Genomic DNA, 18,698 nt, shown 5'->3' on the forward strand with positions numbered 1-18,698 from the left:
CTGAGAGTCTAATCCTTAGAATTTTGTTCCTGTTCTTATTTTTCTTAAAATATATGCAATGGTAGAATCTTGGGAAATAAGTGAGTTTTGTCTTAAAGACTGACTTAATGACACAGTACCATAAGGATCTCAAAGTTTATATTTTTTAAATGTTACATACCAGATTTACTTAAAGTCTGTTAGTATATTCTAGGCCATGTTTCAAATGGGGGGTGGAGTGGCAGTGTGGCACAGAAAGAGAAATGGAGTGGGAATTCGGGGAACGGATTTTTAATGTTGGTCCTATCATTGACTATATTTACTCTTAGGAAGGACATCTTTGGTTTTCAGGCTTAAAGTAGAGAAATAGGTGGGTTTGGACCAGATGATTGTTAAGAGTCCTTCAAGCTCAAAATTGTATAGTTCTAAGTGCTACACCAGAAAATAAGTTTAGAGGTTAGGTAATATTATATATATAATAAAAGTTCATAATTCTAACTGGCAATCCCTTTATTCCTTCAGGTTGAAAGTAGTTACAACTTTACATAAAAGAAATATAAATGACATAGAAACTAAACAGCAAAGACACAAGAACTAAAAAACATTAACCAAAAATTTTTTTTATGGTAAGTACTACCTTTATTTAAAAAAGTTATACATGCTAGAAAAAAGCATAAATGATACATGTAAACAATTGTTTACCAAATACTTATTTTTTTTCCTTGTAAAGGTGCAAATGATCTTTAAATGTAAACACAAAAGTTGCCAAACATTTTTGTAGTGGGGCGGGGGGAGGAGAAGATTATTCCTTTTGGTTGCGGTTAAAGTCTTATTCAAAGATTTTCCTGAAAAATACATTGAAAAAAATTGGTCTATGAACACAATGACAAAATGCTGACCACTGAAATTTGTATCATTTTTTTCCTTAAAAATTTTAACTTTTCACCAGAAAGTGCAATTTGAGAGTAGGAACAGTGGCTTTACAGAATGAGGATAATGATAGTTTGTATAAAAGAACCAAGATTTTATTAATAAAATGCCTCAATTTTACACTCATTAGCGTGTACTATTACATGAACTGAAGAATTCATTCCCTTGGAGGCTGTGATTACAGGTAAGCCTCAGCTTCAGCAGGCCTGAGCGTCAAGTGTAAACTGCATAACAGTATTCACTGCTGGGGAGAGGACGTTTCTCCCTGCTGGTCCTTAGTAGCAGTAAGGAAACAAGAAGGAAGGTTGTTTCAGTCAGCAATATTTCTGAGCAAAAACTTTGTTGCAGAGTAGCACATGATTCTATTGGAGGATTCTCAAGACAGCATATAGGAACTGTAGACTGTTTTTATAGAGGCACTGAGCAGAGCTCTAGAGCTAGCAGAAATTCTAGGAAAATATTATGAAAAACTTTAAATATCGTGGAAAACAAGTTCATATGGAAGGAAACAAGATGCAAACTTGCACTGATGAAAACTTTAGTGTCTGAGTCCCGGTTTTATCTACTTAATATTCCTTTTGAATTGTACTATTTAAGATGAGTGTTTCCTTTTTGTTTTGTTTTTTAGATTTTCAAGTCTTCTGGTGCTTAGTACAAGCGTGACGGCTAAACAACACACCCTGCTTGCCTATCTGTGTCACTGGTGGTCCTTCCGAGTAGTGGAGTCACGTGGATGGAGTGCCTAGAATAACAACTACCTCATGTAGAGCCCTTCCCCCTTTATTAGTATTTTCAAACTTAATATCTTAAAAATAAACTTTTACTGCTTGGAATTTTTATCTTTTTTCTTTTCCTTTGTTTTCCTTTTTTAGTGGGAGGAAGGCTAAATCCAAAGCAAAACAAAACGAAACAACGACAAAAAACCCAACAACAAAAAACCATGATAAATTAAAACCAAAAATAAATATTCTGCACAGAATTGAAAATTTTTGTGCAAAGGTGGCATCTTGCAGTTGAAGTACTTTCATTGTATTTGTATTTCCATATGTTGAGGCACCGGCAAAGAATAAAATTTGTTCTAATGTCTTCTCGAGCTATACAAAGCTCCAAAGTCAAAGCTCTCCAGAATACAGCGGAGCACGTACACGACTGTCTTCTAGACGTTCACCATATGTGCGATTCACAATGTGTCATTTTAATAACTCCTACACCGCCCCCTAGCCGACGGTAATTCATCCCCCCATATAACCTGCAAAGAAAGAAACAAAATCAGATTTCAAAGTGGAAAAAGCACTGTTTCTTCTATAATTTAGATGCTAATGAAACACATATTTTCTATCATAACTAATGTTTTTAGAGTCACACATCTCTCTTCCAAAGATTAGGACCTGGAATTGAGCACTGGCAAGTAGCAGAACTATTTCAGACATTGGGTGAAAAGATCTCATTTCTAGGATACTGTTTCAAGAATAAGAGAGCATTGTATCCACATTTTGCATCACGACTTCAAAACTACACCTAGGGGAGCCTGGGTAGTGCAGTGGTTAAGCATCTGCCTTCGGCTCAGGGCGCGATCCCAGTGTTCTGGGTTCGAGCCCCACATCAGGCTCCTCCACTAAGAGCCTGCTTCTTCCTCTCCCACTCCCCCTGCTTGTGTTCCCTCTCTCGCTGGCTGTCTCTCTCTGTCAAATAAATAAATAAAATCTTAAAAAAAAACAAAACAAAAAACAAAAAAAACAAAACTACACCTAAACTGACTTCTAAAAATTACACAGAATCATAGTCTACATTTTTGTCTAGTTTTGACCACGGCTATCTTATTTTCCTACTCACATTTCCCTCTGCCTAAACATTGATAACTTAGTTTTATCCTTTTGTCTTATATGTAATCTTGCAGGACTCCTCCTTTGTGGAACAAATCTGGATGTGAGTAAATAAAGTCAGCCTCTCGTTTCTGACCTGTGAACAACAGCATCTTCAAAGTTAAAGATCTACATGGAAAAGCATATTAGATCCTCTGTCAGCTCTAAGGTAAAACTGGTTCTAAGTTTGGGATATGTAACTACAAAAATTTAGATTGTAATTCTCAACAGATGATCCTTAAGAATTTCATAAATATTATTCGGTCACATATTACTAATTCTATTTAGTGACAGTTACTGAGAAAGAGGTCTTTAGGTAGCATCATGGTGATTAAGTAGCAGAAGTAAATCTGGCGATCTTCCCAGATTCCCACTGAACATAGAAAGTTGAATATGCAAGAAAATATGCCACAAGTGGGAGGCTCCTCTTCAGGAAATCCTCCCATTGTCTATCTCTCCCTCACCTCTATTAGGTTTTGCTAAAATGTTACCTTTGCAGTGAGGCCTTCCTAGGCCACATTTTAAAAAGAAACTCCTCCCGGGACACCCCCACCCCCTTTGGCTCTACCCCCTGACAAGGTACTGTTAGTCTCCTTACGAGAACATCAGCTCCAGGAGAGCAGGGAATTTTTTGTTCACTGTTGTAGCCCTGAGGTCTGGAACACTCAACCATCTTAATTAACAAGGCTGTGAAAATGTGATGCAGCAGAAGCCAGAAGTGTCCGGTGTCTGACTTTAGTATTGTGATTGACAGAGCTGACGGAGCCACCCAGGTACCCCAGTTTTTGAATATTTAAAATAAAAGCACAAGTCACATGATTTACGTGAATTTATAAGAACCACTTAAGTACTTAGGAAATATTTGTTGAGATTGTTAAGACAAGGATTTAAAAGCAAAGTAAAATTAAACCTATAAATACAGTTTAACATAGTTAAACCTCTTAAATAAGAGGTAGATTCTTTCCTAAAAGTGATGTTAAAATTTAATAGTTTTTTTGTTAGTTTTTTTTGTTTATTGGGCTTAAACTTACGACCCTAGATCAAGACCTGAGCTGAGACCAAGAATAGGACACTTAACCAACTGAGCCACCTAGGCACCCTTAGACTTTAAAATAGAATAATAATATATTTAAATAGATTTTAAAAGCTTAAGGAAAACAGTCAGTTTTAAAATGAAATAAACTGTTATTTTTTAAAAAAGTAACAGGTGCCTGGGTGGCTCAGTCGGTTAAGTGTCTGCCTTCGGCTCAGGTCATGACCCTGGACTCCCAGGATCGAGCCCTCCACTGGGCTCCCTGCTCAGCAGGGAGTCTGCTTCTCCCTCTGCCCCCTACCCCACTCGTGTTCTCTCTCTCAAATAAATAAAATTTAAAAAAAATTTTTTAAAGTAACTGCAATTTATTTTTTCCTGCATATAAAGCTGTCCCCCCAAGCCCCCCAAAATTGTGACAGATTAGAAGCAAGAGATCTAAGTTCTAATTCTATCACTAACTTGCTTCATTTTATTTCTCAGAGCCTTACTTACCTCAGCTGAACAAGATGGGGCTAGAGAGGAGATTTTTTTTTCTGTGTTTTCCATCTCTATTATAAAACTGAACAGTTACCAAAGAGGAGATGTTGTAAAATGTCAGCCGCTTTAGAGCAATGAAGTCACAATAAGCCATCAAATATGGGTAACTTGGAGCTCTCTTACGAGTACTGCAAGAGCACTTCTCAATGTACTGACCATCCCCATTTTGATGGTCACGGGTGACCTTATGCCGTGATTTTCAAGTTAGCAATGAGGTGATCTGCAATGTAGCTTAAAGGTTACCTCCATGTATTGGCATCAGGATCAAAAACTTCAATGGTCTTCAAGTACGTTGTGCCATCGAAGCCTCCTACAGCCATGAGCTGTCCATTCACTACTGCCAGGCCAACCTACAGGACCAAAACACAGTAGCTGCTGAAGAAGCCAGAGAATCACTGGGAAAATCTGGACTAGTTTCTAGATAAACCTTTTTAATAAAAGATAATTCTTTATGACCTTACATTCTGGTTTACTTGAACACAGAGAAAACAGTAATGACAAAAATATTCTACATTGTGGGAACAACAAATTATATATTCAGTTAGAATATTTATACAGAGTCAAAAACATAAATTTCTTAAATTTTTGGAAAAGCGTCACTGGGAGTGGGCAAGAACTTCCAAACTGCTCTCCCTTCTTTTGGTATTTGCCTATTCTAACCCACTATCTAAACTGCCACTAAAATTCTGTTTAAAATACAGATCTAATCATGCTGTCACTTTCCTCTAAAAACCTTCTAAAGCCTCTCTACCGCCTAAGGGTAAGTTGAAAGTCCTTACTGTGTCATTTGGGCCCTCCAGAAATCCATACTAGCCCATGTTTTAGCCTCACCTCCTTATGTACCTGACGCTGCAAGAATAGTGATTTAACTGCTAGTCCCAGAAAAGACCATGTTTTTCACGCCTCCATACTTAGCACATGTTGTTCCCCGGCTGGTGTTTTCTTTCCCTTTTCTAGAAAATCTTATTTTTCTTTCATGGCCTAGCTTATGTGCGACTTTCTCTGGTAAGTCTCTTCACTGCCCCCAAACACATTAGACATACTTTCCCATGTTCTCTTATAATGCACATGCTGCAACAAGATTTTTTTTTAATGGTTAGCTGTAAACATTTCCATTTCCTTCACTAACTTGGGAGCTCCTTGTGGAGTTGTACTTACTCTTGCTTTCCTAGCATAGAGTAAGCACTTAATAAATATTTGCTAAATAATCAGAATGTAGCAGTGAAAACTGGAATGTGATCTAGAAGCTGTTTATTACTCACCAGTAATAAAGAATCATAGATATGGGAATGTTTTGACTTGCTGATGCCTCCCAGCGACATTTGTGCAAACCAGAATTCACTCCCTTTTATCCTTAGATTATGGAGTCTTAGCTACTGCTGCATCCTCCCACTTGTTGTCCTACATCGATGCACTCCTAACACCATCAGTGGCTTATGGGTTACATTTCACTCTGAACCAAATGTCCTAGCATGGATGCATGCTAAACTCCACCCTGGAAGTCTCTTGTAGTCACACGTCATCCATGGTCTAGAACATGACATAAGTCAGCCTGACCAGGTCTAGACTACTCAAACCAGTTTGTGGAGACTGGTGGTGGGGCCAGATGTGTTTCTGCCTAAACATTTGTACTGGTGTGCCGACTACTTAGAATATTACCTAGGAACATTCATTAGGAAAATTTAGCTCTAATTGAGAGGGATGAATATGGGTGAAGTTAGATAAGGGAGTGGATGAGAGGGTAATGTCTTTCAGGGAAACAACTGATGAGAGATAAATCACAAAAATAATTCTATTACTAAGGATATGACTGACTATAAGATATTTAACTACTTGAGATAACAGCAATTACAAGAAATTAATTTTTTTCCAGTACAAAAGTAGCAGGGGTTGTTTTGCCTAAACAGTGCACCTCCTTACTGTGCCAGTATTTTACAGATCAGAGCTCTCCTGCACAGCCCTGTCTTGGTGCTTTTTCCCAAAGTTTTCAGTAGCTGGGCACTTACTCCGCTACGACGGGATGTCATAGCCACCACTGGAGACCACTGGTTAGTTCTGGGGTTGTATCTCTCAGCACTGCTAAGCTCTGTAGTGTCATCTCTACCTCCTACGGCATAGATCATGTCCTGATACACTGCACAGCCTAGGTGTTTCCTCCGGGTCCCCATAGGAGCTATGGTGTGCCATCTGTTTTCCTGAGGATTGTAGCGCTCCACTGCAGGGGGAAAAAAACAGTAAGTGACTATTCAACCACTTCTTCTTACCTCTAGTTTTTCCTCGTATCCATTAAAACTTTGTGATAACACATATTTTCACTACACAATCTGTTTTTGCTTCTGAGAAGGACTTGTATACATTTGGGCAAAACCACTATAATCTCATCAGGGCCTACGGTACGGTGGAAAGGGCACATGCTGGAGTTAAGGTACCTTAGTTCTAGTTCTGACTATATGACTTGTGGCCTTACCTTTATTTTTTTTAAATAAAGATTTTATTTATTTATTTGACAGAGAGAGCACAAGTAGGGGGAGCAGCAGAGGGAGAGGGAGAAGAAGGCTCCTTGCTGAGCAGGGAGCCCGATGTGGGGCTCGATCCCAGGACCCTGGGATCATAACTTGAGCCAAAGACAGATGCTTAACTGACTGAGCCACCCAGGTGCCCTCACCTTATCTTTAAATGAGGGGATTAGACTATAGGATCTGTAGGCACCATTCCATACGAGTAACTGATTGTTACAATCAGACAACTTCCGTACTCTTGTATTCCCTTTGCCTGTATTCCTACTGCATTCTACGCAGAAGACAAGATATGTGACTGTGAATCTGATGCAGAGGCCACACTAACAATGTCCTTAGGCAGAAACATCCAGTATCTCCCAACAGAAAGGACTAACACATAAACCAGCGTATAGCTGTAACTTTTTATTTATTCTTAGATTACAATATAGGTTTTGTCTTTTTTTTTGGTTTTGGTTTTTTTAAGGAGAGATGGTTGGGGGTGAGGCAGAGAAATAATCATATTAGGAAAATAGTTCTTTTATTCATTATAAATTCCTAGAATCTTATAAAGAGGAGGGAGAAGTATTTTGGGAAGACGCTAGAAGAATATGGCTGTAGAGGGAGCTGAGGAGGAACTGGGAGTTGTACTCTCCTAAGGAGAAAATAATTTCCAATTATTTAGATTATTACAAATAACTATATTATTTACATAAATATTATATAAATTATTTTAATTTTACAATTTATATTTATGATTTAAAATTATAAGATAATAATATAAAATTGAAAGTATAATTTTTATACTTTTCTGTAGGGGGACTCTCTTGAGGAATGTGCTGCTTTGGGGGAACCAGACTGACCTTGGAAGGGACTAACCTGTGTTGAGTGGAGATGTCCCATCAGAGCCACCCACAGCATATAAGAACCCTCCTAACACAGCCACGGCCACGCCTAGTCTTCTGGTGCTCATAGAAGCCACCCGAGTCCATTTGTTTTCCTTTGGATCATACCTGCGGTGAAAGAGAAACCAAAGACTGCATGCCTGTTTTTATGAAGTGACGCCTTTTTCATAAGGTGTGAAATCATGCTAAAGATATGTTAGATACGTACACTTGCTATGGTCAAAATGTACAGTGAGAATCTAACATATTTTACTTAGTTACTAGGAAAAAAAGTGTTAGAATTTGTGCCCGTGTCAGTTATTAAGCTGTTTTCTATACTCTGACTTGTGATGCTGGGGCTGGAACTCTGAAAACAAAATTTCTCCTTTGCCAAGCTGGCTCTCTGTCAGATTCTGCCAAGAGGAAGGATTAGCTGCTGGGAGTCCAGGGGAGAAGGGACAGACTCGTTTCGTTTGCTTGCCAATCCTGTTAGTGTCGTCTCAGCAATGGCCCTTTCACTCTGACCAGTTCAGTTCCTAGACTTTTTCTGGCACATCCAAAACTAGCCTTGTTGTGCTTCTTGGAGGTCTTAGTCACGGCTCTGTGAGGCACCTCCTCTGAGCTCCTGAGGTAAGAGTACCAGGGCTCCAATTATCCGCAGCTGTATAAATCACCCCAAAACTCAGTGACTTAAGATGATTTTACTAACTTTCCTGTTTCCATGGGTCAGGAATTTGGGAAGGGCCTCACATAGAAGTTCTGGCTCAGTGTCTCAGGTGGTTGCTATCAAATTGTGGCTGGGGCTGGAAGAGCAGAGCGCTAAAGCAACGGGCTGCTGGCTGGGCATCTCTCCAAGTAGCCTCAGGGTCTCTCCGTGCAGACCTCTCAGCATGGCAACCTTGGACAGCTCAAGGCTTCAAAGGTGCCCCAAGAGATCCAAGAAAAAGATGTATCTTTTACGACCTAGCCTCAAAAGTCACATACATAGGGCCACTTTGGCTGTTCTTGTAAGGCAGCCCAGAATCAAGAGGAGAAAATGTAAACCCCACATTTCAACAAGAAGAATGTCAAAGACAAACGATACCGAGCATGTGAAATGACAGGTACTGTTATCACCTCTGGAAACTACAATCCTCTAAAATGAGCCAGGAAGAGGACCCTTCGTGGAGGTATGTCACAGCTGTTCAGGGCACCGCCCCTCAGGTGCTGGTGGTTCAAGCTCTGTGGGATCTCTCCTCGAGGCTTCTAGGCTCCCATAAATCTGATCTCTGTGCTCCCAGATCTGGGTTCCTACAGTGACTTCAGTGTCCTCTTTTCATTTTTTTCAGCCCTTCAATAGCTGCTAGCCAATTTTTGAATATTAAATTCTCTCTACTAAAATAACTGGTGTGGCTTCTGTTTTCTTTACTGAGTCCTGATTGATAAATTACTAGTGTTCAGAAATAGGACAAAAATCACTTGGAATAGGGCTGGCATTTTATTGCCTGGGTGGGAAATTCTGTTAGTCTATTAAATGCTGTCAGAAAACTCTGTCAATATTGCAGGAAATATAAAATAAATGATACCTTGCTCTTAAGAAGCAAGTGAGGTAGATGGAGCATGTTCTTAAGGAAAAACCTCCAAACAGATTCTGAGAATGTGGTAACTAATACAGATGAAAGCAGCATAAATATAAATACTGGAGAATGGAGGCCCTGGAGAAAGGTTGTGGTTAGTCAGTGGTGGTTTCCTGAGATTCATGCATTTTTTTTTTAAGATTTTATTTCTTTATTTGAGAGAGAGACAAAGAGTGCACACAAGCAGGAGGAAGTGGAAGGGCAGAGGGAGAGGGAGAAGCAGGCTCTCTGCTGAGCAGGGAGCCTGATGTGGGACTTGATCCCAGGACCTGGGGATCATGACCTAAGCCGAAGGCAGATGCTTAACTGACTGAGCCACCCAGGTGCCCTGGTAAATGCACTTTGAATAAAATTTATCTTTCATCCCTTTTGGAAAATTCTCAGCCAAAAATTCTATTTGCAAATACTGCTTCTGCTCTTATCTCACTCTACTTTCCTTCTGGGATTCCAATTATATGTATGTTGGACTGTTTGTGTCCCATGAGTCTCTTACAGTCTGTTCTTTCCATTCTGTTTTCTCTGTTCTCCCTCTGTTTGGATAGTTTCTATTAATCTCTTTGAGTTCATTAACTCAGTCTTCGGTTGTGTCTGGGCTACTTTTACTGTGTCTAGTTAATCTCATTTCAATGAGTTCTTAATTTTAGATATTATATTTTTCAGTTGTAGAATGTACATCTTAGTTTTAGATTCCAATTCTATATTAAAATTCTCCAACCTTTTATTCATTTTTAATCTTTTCCTCTATTTTATTTAATGTATTCATTATACTTAAAGTTTTTTTCTGTTAACTCTAAATGTAGATCATTTATTATTTTATTTTTTTAAATGACTTATTTATTTGAGGGAGAGGGAGTGAGCATATGCAAGTCGCGGGGAGGGGGGAAGGAGAGGGAAAGGGGGAAAATCTCAAGCTGACTTCTTTCTGAGCATGGAGCCCTACACAGGGCTCGATCTCACCACCCTGAGATCGTGACCTGGGCTAAAATTGAGTCCAACACTTTACCGACTGAGCCACCCAGGCACCCCTAAATGTGGATCATTTATAAGTCTGCTTCTATTGTCTATTTTTTCTCTCAGCTACTGGCCACATTTTTTTTTCTTCAGACGTTTCACAATTTTTCATTTTAGCTGGACATTATTATAAAGGAATGGAATCCTAGAAATTGAAGTTGATATTATCTCCTCATTTCTGCACCACCCCTGCAGCCACCCCTCCTGGCCGCCAGTGGTGGATTCACTCTTTCCTGTATTAGGCAGGGAGGGTGAAATGTTGATCACCTCAGTCCAATCAGGAATTGAGTTTTTGTTAGAATCAGTCCACCTCAATTTTCAAATGTCTCAAGGATGAGAGCTACCCTGTATTTGTCGCAGGCACCTCCCTACAGCAGGACTTTATCTTCTTTTTTTTTTTTTTTTTTTTTTTTTTTATTTGACAGAGATAGAGACAGCCAGCGAGAGAGGGAACACAAGCAGGGGAAGTGGGAGAGGAAGAAGCAGGCTCATAGCAGAAGAGCCTGATGTGGGACTCGATCCCACATCGCCGGGATCACGCCCTGAGCCGAAGGCAGATGCTTAACCGCTGTGCCACCCAGGCGCCCCAGGACTTTATCTTCTAAGCACTGTCAGTTTGCATGAGATTTCACTCACCCTAGTTCCCTAGTCTCTTGAGCTACCCCAGCACTCAGCAAACATCTCATGGAGAAACACAGCAGCATGTTTGGAATTGTTCTAGATTCCAATCTGTCAATGCCAACCTGCATGACTGTTAAAAGTTCTACTGGTTTACCTCTCCTCCAGGAGAATCCCTTTGCCTAAGTCAAGTCCAATATTCAAGCCTTCAGACTTGACAAATATCCCCGGGGAAGAAAACACCTGAGATCTCAGCTCACAAAAATGGGCTCTTTCTTCAATGGAATTTTAGTTTATCTAGTCCTTGTTACTTCCACATGTTTCTGATGTTTTAAAAAATATCTTTGTACTCTCAGTTTTTCCTAGTTGTTGCAGTGGGAGTGATGGCTGGCACTACTTACTGCATTCTACTTGGAAGCAGAAGTCTTTGCATAATTTTTTTAAACTGTAAAATAAAACATTGATTCAGAAAGCCACACAAAACAAATGTGTAGTTTAATGAGTTTTTATAAGGAAAGCCCATCACCCAGGCCAAGAAAAATAACTTTGCCTGCCACACTGGAAGCCCTCCCATGTGTCCCTTTCTAAACTCAATGCTTTCTTCCCCACAGGGTAACCATTATCCTAATTTTTACAGTAATCGCCTCCTTGGGTTTTTTTTAATAGTTTTTCCCACCCAAGGGTGCATCCCTTACTTTTGTTCACTATAATTTTTTTAAAGTCTCTTTTTATCTACAGGTTTTTTTCCTCCACCTCCCCTTTCCCCCATACCCCCACAATTCATCTTTTAGAACGTGGGGCATTTGACCTGCAATTTCCCCCAAAACATGGATTTGATTGACTAGACACTCATAGTGTAGTTCAACACACTGGTCTGTCCATTGTACATTCCACAAATTGGCAGCTGGATCCAGAAGTTTGATTAGACCACGTTTAGTCCCTTTGGCAAAATTACAGAAGGTGATATGTTAGCAGCTGCTAATTATTAATGCCTAGGTCCATTTATTTACTGAGTGTTACAAAACAATTATATCCAATCTTTTATTTTCTTCTGTTCGGATATTTTTATAAAGAAACAATCCTTGGGGTGCCTGGGTGGCTCAGTTGGTTGAGTGGCTGGCTCTTGATTTTGGCTCAGATCATGATCTCAGCATCCTGGGATTGAGCCCTGCATTGGGCTCTGTGCTCAGTGGGGAGTCTGATTCAGGATTCTCTCTCTCCCTCTGCACCCCTCCCCTCATGCTCTCTAAAATAAATAAATAAATCTTAAAAAAAAAAAAAAAAGAAACAATCCTCTTATTGACTGTTTTGTACCCAATTCACATGTGATACAGTTCATACAAGAAAGGTTGGGTATATGTGTGCTGCTTTCACTTTATTTACTAGTACTCAAGATGATAAATTCATTCCCTATGATCTTCTGAAGGCAACTAAATAGGTTTGTGTTTTTTTTTTAATGGCAATAGGAACTCATAGATTTAAATATATTTATTGGACTTTAATCAGTCACAATTATTTTCTCTCAAGTTAAAACTGTCCCATCTTTTGTCAAGTGTGAACATCTTCAAGTTTTCTCTTGGGTCTTTTTGACATCTCCTAGTCTTTGATAGGTTGTTTGCTATCTGGTATGTCAAACTAGCCCAGGCTTATCTGTACATTTCCTGTCCTAAATCTGGAATCAGACATTTCTCCAAGAAGCCCTCATTTCTTTTAGGGAAATGGAACTCCAAGACACTATCTAGGAATAGAGCTGTTCACTGCCACTAGTTGGTCATTATTTCTAGGCCTCTTTAGTTGACAGAACTAGAATATAATTTTATTTTTAATAAGGAACTTAATTAAAATTGAAATTCAGGACTACAAGGTCTTTTACTTAACTTTTTCTATTTTACGTTTATATTCTTCCATATCAAGAACCTTACTTTTCAAGAACACAGTAGATGATAGAATTAGAATAACCCACACCCATTTCTTTTATTCCACATTATACACGTAGCAGTCTTAGATTGGCAATACTATCACTTCACTATCCCTGAGAACAATTAAAATTCTTTTTGCATCTCTTCCCATTCTCCTCCCACTTTTGAAGATATTTGTGCCATATTTGCACCGACTGAGCATATAGCCAGTGCATGCTACTCTCTCTTTTAACCCCTATTTACTCATAGCTCTCCGAGTCACTGTATGTTTCATGTTCACCCTCCATCAATGTCTCTTTAGTAATTTTGTCTGAAGCTTGTTCTGTAGATTACTCAGTAAGGACTCATGGGAACAATATTTTGATTTCTTACATGTTTACAGTTTGTGCCCTTCATACTTCAAAGTCATTTTCTCTAGTTATAGAATCCTTAGCTTACATTTTCTTTGAGTGTCTTAAATGTTATTCTGTTTTCCTCTAGCACAAAATATTGCTTTCAAAAAGTATGATAGTAATATAAATTTATTTCCTGTATAAATAACATGTACTTTTTTGTTGATTGACTAAAGAATTTGTTTCCTTTATCTTCAAGGTCCAGTAATTTTATTAGAATACATCTTCGTGTTGATTGTTCCAGGTCAGTATTCAGAGGATATAGGGTATTCTTTCAATAAACAATTTCATTTTTTTTTTACTAGAACAGGAAAATAATTTTGAGTTATAGTTATTAGCATTTGTTCCATTCCTTTGCTTTGGTTTGCTTTGTCATAGACTCCTATTATCTGTATATTGGATTTTTACCTATCTTCAATATTTGTTGCTATCTCACGTATCCTTTTTTTTTTTTTTTTTTTTGACTTTAAAACATTTCCTCTATCACCTTCTATTTGTCTTCTGGCATTATCTGTTTTGTTTACTTGTTCTAGCTTAATCATTCTGAAGGGATTTCTCCTCTTATTTCTAATATTTTTCTGAGTTTTGTCATCTCATATCTGGGTTTTTCAAATTCTGACTTACATAGTGTTTTCATGTCTTATATTATTTTCCTAATGTCTTTTATTACATTGTGAAATAGCTGATTACAGTCTTGATCTATTCTGTGGGTATGTCTTTCTGCTGTGCTTTTATTATCTATAGAGGTGTTATTCTGCTGCTTATTTTCTCTTCATCTATTAACTTTGTATTGGATCTAACCTCAATACTTTGCTGTTGTTCATTTTTACATGAAATGAGTTTTCCTGAGGAGTGGTTCATGGTAATTTTCTAACTTCATGGAACTCTTTCTAGTTTTTTCATATAGTGTTAAAAAAAGTATAGTGGTTTGCCTCCTGAGATTTATTGGCTTTATTCGCTGGTCCTCCTTTTTATCTTGGCCTTCTCTTGCTCAATTTTGATCCTGCACCCAGAAGTGTGGGCCCTGTTCTGCAAGGTCATACTGCCGGTCAGTTTTGAGGGTTATTAGGGACTAGATGGCTCTAGCCCAGCTGGTTTGCAACTACGGTGGCTTTGCACCACTTCTCTCTCCACCCTGGGATATTTGGCAACATCTAGAGACTTTTAGTGTCACAAACAGGTGTGTGCTACTGGCAATTAGTGGATAGAGGCCAAGGATGCTGCTAAACATCTGACAATGCACAGGACAGCCCCCACAACAAAGAATTATCTCGCCCAAAATGACAATAGTGCTGAGGTTGAGCAATCCTCTTCTAAGTCCTTCAGATCTTATTACACAGGTCCCTTGCACTTCTATATTGGGATTGAGCAAAACCCTTCTTAGTTTCAGCTGTTGGTCATAAATTTTCCCTTCACTCTTTCTAGTAAATATATATTGTCTATTTTGGGGTTCTTCTGTTCTTAGATCTGCCATACTTCCGATTGCTTCTCTGTATTTTCTCCTGCATAGACAATGATACAATGCAGGTCTTGTGGCTTTTGGTGCTTTGCCTTTGCCCACTGATGTTTTGGTGTTTATGGGAATACCCTCTCCCCTAGTTATATTTTAAATGTTGTCCATAGTTTGTTTTTTTTTTAAGTTGTGGTAAAATTTACCACCAATTTACATTAAATTTACCACTGTAACCATTTTTAAGTGTATAGTTCAGTAGTGTTAGGTACATTCACACTGTCATCCAACCAAATTCCATAACTTGTCCATAAGTTTTTAGCTTTGCTATCTATTGCTCTGTTTTTATGTGGGGATTTGGAGAGATTAAAGAATTATGCTGTTGTTGCTATCTTCCCAGGATCCTCTTGCATAGAGTTTTGAAAGTGGAGAAATAGTCTCTTAACAGAAAAATAAAAAGAAATAGCTTTCGAGAGTTACCTGCAACTTTACCTCTATTTAAGACGGTTAAACTCTTTAATTTAAACATGGTAACCCAACTAGTAAATGCTATTTGAAAAATTCTTAAGAGTCATGAAGCATTTCTTTTTAAGAAGTGAGGATGAAATGCAGAATGTTCTTGCTAGTAATCGTTAACACATGAGACTCCAAAATCTAATCTCTAGGACAGAATGACAAAAAACTGATGGAGCAAGAAATTAAGAATAGAATCTATTTCACTAAAATTAACTGACTTGTAAAAGTATAAATTAAACTTCCACAGCCAACCCAGATTTCCCTAAGTACGCTTCAAGAATTAATGAGAACCCATATACAAAATATTTTGGGGTATTTATAAGATGTGCTAGACAAAGTATTATTACTTTGATCATCTTTTTTGGAGGAAGTCTCGGCAGTCATACATTAAGTACACTCCAAGTACTGGGGAAAAAAATCAGAACAGATTTCAGAAGTGGTATACTTAATATCATATACGGAATATAATTTAGAATATGATTAAAACTCTTCAGTTAGGCTCCATCAGTAAAACAAATAGTTTGAAAAATCAGGTTATATCTTTCATCCTCTTAGACCCTTAAGATCATCTGAAAACTTTTCCCCTAAAGCCCATGGGATATTCACTTAACTGTTTCCTTTAAAGAGACCTTTATATTCTTTTATTTTGTTTATTTATTAGTTTCAGAGGTAGAATTTAGTGATTCATCAGTTGCATATAACACCTAGCGCTCATTACATCAAGTGTCCTCCTTAATGCCCATCTCCCAGTTACCTTATCCCCCTACCCACCTCCCCTCCAGCAACCCTCAGTTTGTTTCCTATAGTTAAGAGTCTCTTATGGTTTGTCTCCCTCTCTGACTTCCTCTTGTTTTATTTTTCCCTCCCTTCCCCTATGATCCTCTGTTTTGTTTCTTTAATTCCACATATGAGTGAAATCATATCAAAATCATATGATAATTGTCTTTCTCTGATTGACTTATTTCGCTTAGCATTATACCCTCTAGTTCCATTCACATCGTTGCAAATGGTAAGATTTCGTTTTGTTTTTTTTTTTTGATGGCTGAGTAATAGTCCATTATACATATATACCACATTTTCTTTATCCATTCATCTGCTGATGGGACATCTGAGCTCTTTCCATATTTTGGCTATTGTGGACATTGCTGCTATAAACATCGGCGTACAGATGCCCCTTTAGATCACTATGTTTGCATAGTAAACACCCTTTATATTCTTTTAAAAAATTGAAAATGACTTAAAAAAAATCACCTCTCAACAATGTTGAGGCAGGACACGCCATCCTGGCCACCCACAGCATAGAGAAAGCCTCCGAGCACTGCCACACCAACACTTGTCCTGCAGGTGCTTGTAGGAGCCACATCACTGCTCCACTGGTTTGTTTTAGGGTCATACCTACAGAGAACACAATAAGAGCAGAATTTGTATTATACAAAGAAATTCTGGCTATATTTATATACTCTATATTCTTTCCTCTAACTATGGGCTGATTAATAACTAAAGCATATGAAAAGCTAACTTAGGTTTTATTTTTTAAACTTAATTTTTACTTATACAAGTTACATATGAATATATTTTCTTTAAAACTTTTTTTCAGAATGCTATAGAGAAATCTAAATTTTCCTTTGAGTTCCACCAATTTCTGGTCTCTTCCCATTGTGACTTGGTGTATGTTCTTCAAGACTTTTCAGTAAAATACTTTTAAATAGGTATATTTATAACCAAGTATGTCTTCTTTACATAAATACCACATGGTAAGCATAGCTTTTTCACTCAACATACTTCTGAAATTTATCCATGCTAATAGATAATGCTCTAGATTTTTCCAGGATTTCATTATTGTGTGTGCCATTACATATTCCTATTGATGTATCTTTACATGTGCCTGACATTTGGCTATTAAAAACAGTGATTACCCTTGTATATTTCTCCTTGTGCAAATAGAGGATGACAAGTAGAATCATGGGGCACAGAGTAGAGTCATTTTCAATTTTAAAAAAATACTATAAAAAAATATCAAATTGCTCTTTGTGTAGTTATATCAATTTTATTTGTTTTCAATTTCATTAGCTTTTCCTTTTTCTTTTCTATTTAATTTCTTTCTATTTTCTTGGGTTTTGTTGCTTTTTTTATAACTTCATGATTTAAAAGCATGATTTATTTTCTCCTCTTTCTTGTTTTCAAATGAATGCATATTCAGTTAAAATGCACTATAAATTTGCCTCTGAATACTACCTTAGTTGCATTCCACACATTTTGATATATTTGGGCTTGTTATTAAGTTGTAAATATTTAATCATTTCCCATTCTTATTTCTTTTTCTCAATTTATTATTATTTTTTTATATTTTCAATTTTTTTAAAGTAGGCTCTATGCCCAATGTGGGGCTTGAACTCACAACCCTGAGATCAAGAGTTGCATGCTCTACCAACTGAGCCACCCAGAGGCTCCTCTAACTCAATTTATTTTTAAGTGTGCTTTTTTTTTTTTTTAAACTTCTATGGAGCTGATCCTCCTGTTTTATTTTTCAGCTATACAATCTATACCTCTAGATCTTTCTATGCTGCAGGATGTCACAGACATGTTTAAGAAGTACCCAGAATCTCTGTAAATCAACATGGTTGAATGAAAAAGGGTATATGAAAGCAAGAAACCAGAACAATTATCATAGGATTCCAATGTGCCAGACATTGTGATAGATATGGGAAAAGACATTTTAACAATGATAGCCAATCAGATATGTACAAGTATGTTCAAAATACTTACGAAAAGGCAGAGGAACTAATTGTGTCGTGTCAGAGAAGGCTTTATATAGGAAATAACATTTAAGTCTTAAAGAGATATTCCAGGGGAGAACAGCATGCATATGGGTAGGCAAAGAGGAATAAAAGAGTTAAGTGTGTCCAAGGAACTACAGGCAATTTGGTGGATCTGGCATAGCATTAGGGAACAGTAGTGTGACTGGGAGAGACAGATTGCAAAAACAGGTCAGGTGGAGGTTACATTACGAAGGACTTATATGTCACACTAAGGGGTCAAGGCTGCCGACTAGTGCCACAGATGCAACACTAAAGCAGCAAATCATATTTGTTTCCTAGTTAACATCTCAAATGGAAAAAAAATTCAAATTGACCTTACCTACCTTTCAACACTATTGAGGTAAGAGGATCCATCATGGCCTCCTACTGCATATAGCAAGTCATCAAGAACACTGACCCCAACTCCACATCGCCTTTTGCTCATTGAAGCTACCATTCGCCATTCATTGGTCTGGGGATCATATCGTTCAACACTAGAAATGGCATCTCCACTGCACCAGCCACCGACTGGGGAAGTAATAGAAATGGTCAGGAGAATACCTATCCTAATGCACAGAATGTATCACTCCCTGCAAAACTTTAAATTGTGATCTAATGCTCGGACTTACCAAATATCTCTAGAAGCAGGTCAAAACAT

General features: G+C 37.9%; 1 protein-coding gene across 1 annotated transcript in view; it reads right to left on the reverse strand.

Annotated features, from left to right (window-relative positions):
• Nucleotides 1–611: 611 nt before the first annotated feature.
• KLHL20 (kelch like family member 20) overlaps nt 612–18,698 on the reverse strand; it is a 59,358-nt gene continuing 41,271 nt past the window's right edge. The window contains exons 7-12 of the mRNA XM_045811345.2: nt 18,385–18,568; nt 16,494–16,637; nt 7,716–7,849; nt 6,348–6,556; nt 4,585–4,691; nt 612–2,158 (exon numbers count right to left, since the gene is read on the reverse strand). Of these exons, the coding sequence (XP_045667301.1) occupies nt 2,074–2,158; nt 4,585–4,691; nt 6,348–6,556; nt 7,716–7,849; nt 16,494–16,637; nt 18,385–18,568 (863 nt within the window). The 3' untranslated portion in view covers nt 612–2,073. The remainder of the gene's footprint in view (nt 2,159–4,584; nt 4,692–6,347; nt 6,557–7,715; nt 7,850–16,493; nt 16,638–18,384; nt 18,569–18,698) is intronic.

This window comes from Ursus americanus, chromosome 2 (genome assembly GCF_024610735.1).
Source record: "Ursus americanus isolate L20-20 chromosome 2, mUrsAme1.1.p, whole genome shotgun sequence".
NCBI lineage: Eukaryota > Metazoa > Chordata > Mammalia > Carnivora > Ursidae > Ursus > Ursus americanus.